General features: G+C 36.6%; 1 protein-coding gene across 6 annotated transcripts in view; it reads right to left on the bottom strand.

Moving 5' to 3' along the window:
• Window positions 1-4,778, bottom strand: part of LOC148832878 (ATP-dependent 6-phosphofructokinase, platelet type-like) — a 41,891-nt gene that overhangs the window by 2,281 nt on the left and 34,832 nt on the right. For all 6 annotated transcript variants that reach the window (XM_088918098.1, XM_088918100.1, XM_088918102.1 and 3 more), the window contains 4 exons: window positions 4,599-4,763; window positions 3,474-3,535; window positions 2,362-2,473; window positions 1,732-1,831 (listed from right to left, as the gene is read on the bottom strand). In XM_088918098.1, the coding sequence (XP_088774224.1) occupies window positions 1,732-1,831; window positions 2,362-2,473; window positions 3,474-3,535; window positions 4,599-4,763 (439 nt within the window). The remainder of the gene's footprint in view (window positions 1-1,731; window positions 1,832-2,361; window positions 2,474-3,473; window positions 3,536-4,598; window positions 4,764-4,778) is intronic.

Here is a 4,778-nt window from a genome sequence, read left to right as displayed (position 1 = left end):
AATCAAGCAGTAGTAATAATATTTTTTTATTAAGTAACTTAATCAGATAAACTATTGCAGAGTGCTGCTGTCATAATCCCCACCAACTATAGTAGGTGTTTATTTGATATTGAGGCATGTTTAAGGTGTTTAACCTTGCTTTAGATTGGTCACTTTCTTTCCAATTGTGCCACACAAAAAACAGAGGCAAGTTCTAAAATACTTCTAAAAGATATTTCAAGTATTTAAATTATTTTTAAAAATATATCAAAAAGAGATGTCACTCCTTTACAACAGATTGTTACAGTTCAATGTTCCACTTTCTATCTATCAGATCTCTATCACACTATCTCACAGATAGAACGCAATGGATACAGTTAGTATAGTTGTCAGACTCCCTGTGAATACTGGTGTACCTCATGGATGTGTGCTTTCCCTGTAATTATTTTCCTTGTACACCAACAACTGCACCTCCAACGACCCTTTATCAAGCTAATTAAGTTTGTAGATAACATCACCCTGTGGGTCCCTTCACTAATGATGATGAGACCATGTGCAGGAGGGAGGTTAGTTGGTTTGTATCATGGTGTACTAACAACCACCTAAAATACTCTACTCTTAAAACGGTGGATATGGTGATTGATTTCCAGGAACATTTTCCAAAACCTCTCTCCCTGGTAATCAATGGTGTTGTTGTGCATACAGTGGATCCTTTAGATATTTGGGAATTATAATCTCTAACATCCTTAAATGGGATATAAAAATCACCACTTTAACAACTAAAACACAGCAGAGAATATACTTTTTGAGCCAACTGAAACTTAGGTGTCTTTTAACCAATTCGGATACAGTTTTACACAACCATTATTCAGAGCATTCTGACTGGTAAGGTATGCTCACTGACGACTAATAGTCCTGTTTGGGTAAGGTAAACAGTATGTAAAATGTTTCTGCAGCACCAAGTACACCTGAGTAAGTTGATTCTGATTCTGACCTTTGACACTTGCTGTAGGTGTTGTTGCATAATTTATACAAAAAAATGAAATATACTAGAATTATAGAAATTCAGCACAACACTTTTGCTTTACATTTTTTAAAATGCTGCAAGTTACACAACACTGACAATGACCTCACCATATATTAATACCACAAATTATCTTTTTAGAATCTGGCTTTAGGAAAATCTTCAATGAATCCATGCAAACAACATACAACAACATCCATTCAAAGAGCATCTAAAAACATCACACTTGGTGTAAAAACACTTAGGGTGAACACAAAGACAACATCAATAATCAAGTGATTTACCTTCATCTAATGTAATCCATGCAGACAGCAACAGGAAAAAACAACAAAAAAGGAAAAGCAGATTTAACTACTGCAACATTACAGCTCTCTGTAATGCACAAGAAAGCTTACTGTAATGGTTATGGTTAGCATTAAATCTAAAAGCCTCTTCGTTTAAGAGCACATGAAAGTCAAAGAAACATACAAATGGTACATACATACCGTAAAGGACAGCTTACATCCTTCTATGCCAAACATTTGTGTTGTGGAACCATTTTTACTGCATTATATACCATATGCTTAGTCATCTCAACAACGTTGAAACGCAACACAAATCTCGAGGACTGAATTATGACGGAAGTGACAGTACAGCAAACACCACATTCATTGCAAGACAAAATTAGGGTTAATGTGCAAAGTGCTTCTAAAAGAGATGTTTAACAGCTCTTCCAGTTAGCACAGTACCTTGTCTGTAGGACTCCTTGAGTTTCTTAGAGATCCACTGCATAGCTTTAGCTGATATCTTTGTTCCAAAGTTTCTGTCAAACGGAGAAGGTGCACCTCCCTGAAAAGCATCAGAAAAATCTATTCAGATCATGATGGGGGAACACCATTGGTGAACAATATTTATATGCTGTAAAAACACAACAAATGACTATTTTTACTGTTGGTTCCAATACTGATTTTATTGCAGTTTGAAGTCCCTCCGAATATTTTCTGCTATTAGAAGAACTGGATTAACATGTTTTTTTACACTGGCAACTTGAAGATTACAAATCTTGATTTCAATGGCCTTTCAAAAATCACTAGTTGCATACATTATTGGATCCTGTTTGAAATTTAGTCATGGAGTAATGACTAGGGACTTAAACCTGTAACTAGAACACTATTGGCTAAATTGCAAGCGGGCTCATATAAATATAATTATATGAAAGGAAAATTCAGATTTCTCTAACAAATGGGTATAAACGTGCATCACTTTGGATAAAAGAATCAGACAAAAATAACTGGTGAATTACCCAGGTTGTCCTGGTAAAGAAGTACTTCCCATCCCACTTGGAATTATGTCCCATACAATGTATGTTTTGTGTTTACCTGTTGCATGTGACCAAGCACATTCTTCCTGCTGTCAAACACACCTCTCCCCTCCTCAGAATACAACTGATAAATGAAGTCAGTCGTGTAATTTTCATTGCAGTTCTCATTTCTGCAAATTAAAACAGAAGAATAGTCAACACGTTTTCGGAGAAGGAGATGCCATTATAAAAAAAAATCATTAAAACTGTAATCTGCACTTGACTACCCTAAATGAAATGGGACGTCTCCAGAGGATATGCAGACTGTACTGAAATGGATTAGATTCAGTTGGGCTGGCTGTGGGATTCCAGTCTGTTCACCTACTGTTGCTATTGGTTCATAGTGAAAAGAGCTCACTGGCTCTTTGACATGTTAGCGACCACGCATGTGTGTGAGCAGCTCTCCTGAGTGTTGGTGTAACTTGTAAAAATGGACACCATATTTGAACAACCATCACAGCTCACCTCCTACTTTCACAGATCAAGAGCTGAGGCAAACCAAGCGTTACGCCAAATTGCTATTGTAAATACTGAATGCTCTTGAGAAACCTGGAGAAGCAAACTCACTATAACACTTGCTTTACACCACAATGCAACACAACATTTGGCAGTTTCATACTCAGAGTCTAATGAAAAATGATAAAAATAAATTAAAATCTTGCTATGAAAGCTCATAAACGAGTGGCACTTACCCTAAAACAAGACTTTACTCAGGTTACTCTAGATTTTGTCAATGTGAAAAAATAATGCCACATTTCTTTCAGAATAATATTCTGTAATTTGTTTATCTTTAGAAAAATGTTGAATAAGCTATATTTAGTTATAATTCTATATTTTTGTTTCAGGGCTTACTGAACACTGATTCATCCCAGTGAGCCGTAGTGAAGATTAAGGAAAATTAACTGGGGATAGTAATGGTTACTTAACCTCAGCTATCAAATAGGTAACACTTCTAAAAAAGTAAAATAAGTAAGACAGTGACTATCATTGATAAGTTCTTGCTCCTAAGAGATCCTTTGTAGATTCAACAGCCGGTAAGTGACATTTAGGTCTTGGTATTTAAGCTAGTGTGCTCTTACATTGTTTGAACATTATTAAAATAACAAAAGCTGGGTTAGGTGATTCATTTACCTTAGCACTAAACCTCGCTGGATGCTAGTTTTCATCTTTTCTGTAAGATGCTCCACATTAGCCTGAAAATTGATAAAACATTTTTTTAAATTAAATTGACATAAAATATTAGACTTACAGTATTCATAACAGTGATTACGGACTGTACTTCAGTAAAGTTTGTGATAACTAAATCTTATATGTCATCCCAAGCTTTGCCTACAAAAGAGTTATCACTGCGATACCGTGTACAACAAAACAGAAAATGTTCTTTGGTTAGATCACTGATGAGCAAGTCTATTATAAGACATTAGAAGTGCTTATGTCATTGTACTTTACTGATGATAACTTCAGTTCTAGGTTAGGTATTTCAGTAATCTTGACTACAACTTAACATTCAAGGCATAAATGGACCTTTGACTATAAATATCTTGACCCCACGTGAGGATTTCTGTCACCAGCTTATCCTTAAAATAGAAACAATTGAAGCAAATGGCACGTCTCACTGTACTGCACTGTAGTCCTATATTGGAATCCCAGTAAAATCCCAGTATAAATAAAGTAAAAAAACACACATCGTCTGTGTTGCCTTCTTCAGGTATGTGAGAGTATAGGGGAGGTGGATATGAGGCAAGGGGGTGCATAACGAATCAAAAAGAAAGAGACTGAGGGTTGGGCGAAGACAAAAGGATGACAAATGAGACGGAAGGTTCAGTAAGGTTTTAAATACAGAAGGGGGAGTAATAACTCGGAAAGCAATGTTTTTAAACCATGAAAAAGAAGTACAAATGAAATTAATCCTAATTTATGGTATTTCAATAAATACTTTCCATCCATTTGTTTACAGAATGGAGCAAAATCCTGTCTTTCATGATCAGCAGAGCTCTGGAAATATAATCTGAATGTCTTAAGGAAAGTATCTCTGAAACAAGAATCCAAGGGTATTATTCAGCCAAACTGTAAGCTGAGAAGATTTTTGGAAGCTGTTTTCCTCCTGTAGTTTCATCCACATGCCTGCCGTCCTTAGTCGTCTAGAACTGTGTTATTAACTTAATACTCCACAAAACAGCTGTGAAAATGTAGTAAGCTGGGTGTGTAAAATACAACTGATGCAGACTTTTATCACGACAACTCAATAACACACACCTGGAGGTCCCGAATGTCGAACGGCTCCTCGAAAATGTAGGCAGCGTCAGCACCAGCTGCCAGGCCCCCCACACTGGCCAGGTAGCCACAGTATCCTCCCATGGTCTCAATGATGAACACACGGCGCTTCGTCCCGCTAGCAGACTGCTTGATGCGGTCACAGGTCTGATACACAAACAC

This window comes from Atractosteus spatula, chromosome 6, assembly GCF_055471065.1.
Source record: "Atractosteus spatula isolate fAtrSpa1 chromosome 6, fAtrSpa1.hap1, whole genome shotgun sequence".
Lineage (NCBI taxonomy): Eukaryota > Metazoa > Chordata > Actinopteri > Semionotiformes > Lepisosteidae > Atractosteus > Atractosteus spatula.
This window is presented reverse-complemented; position numbering and strand designations above follow the sequence as displayed.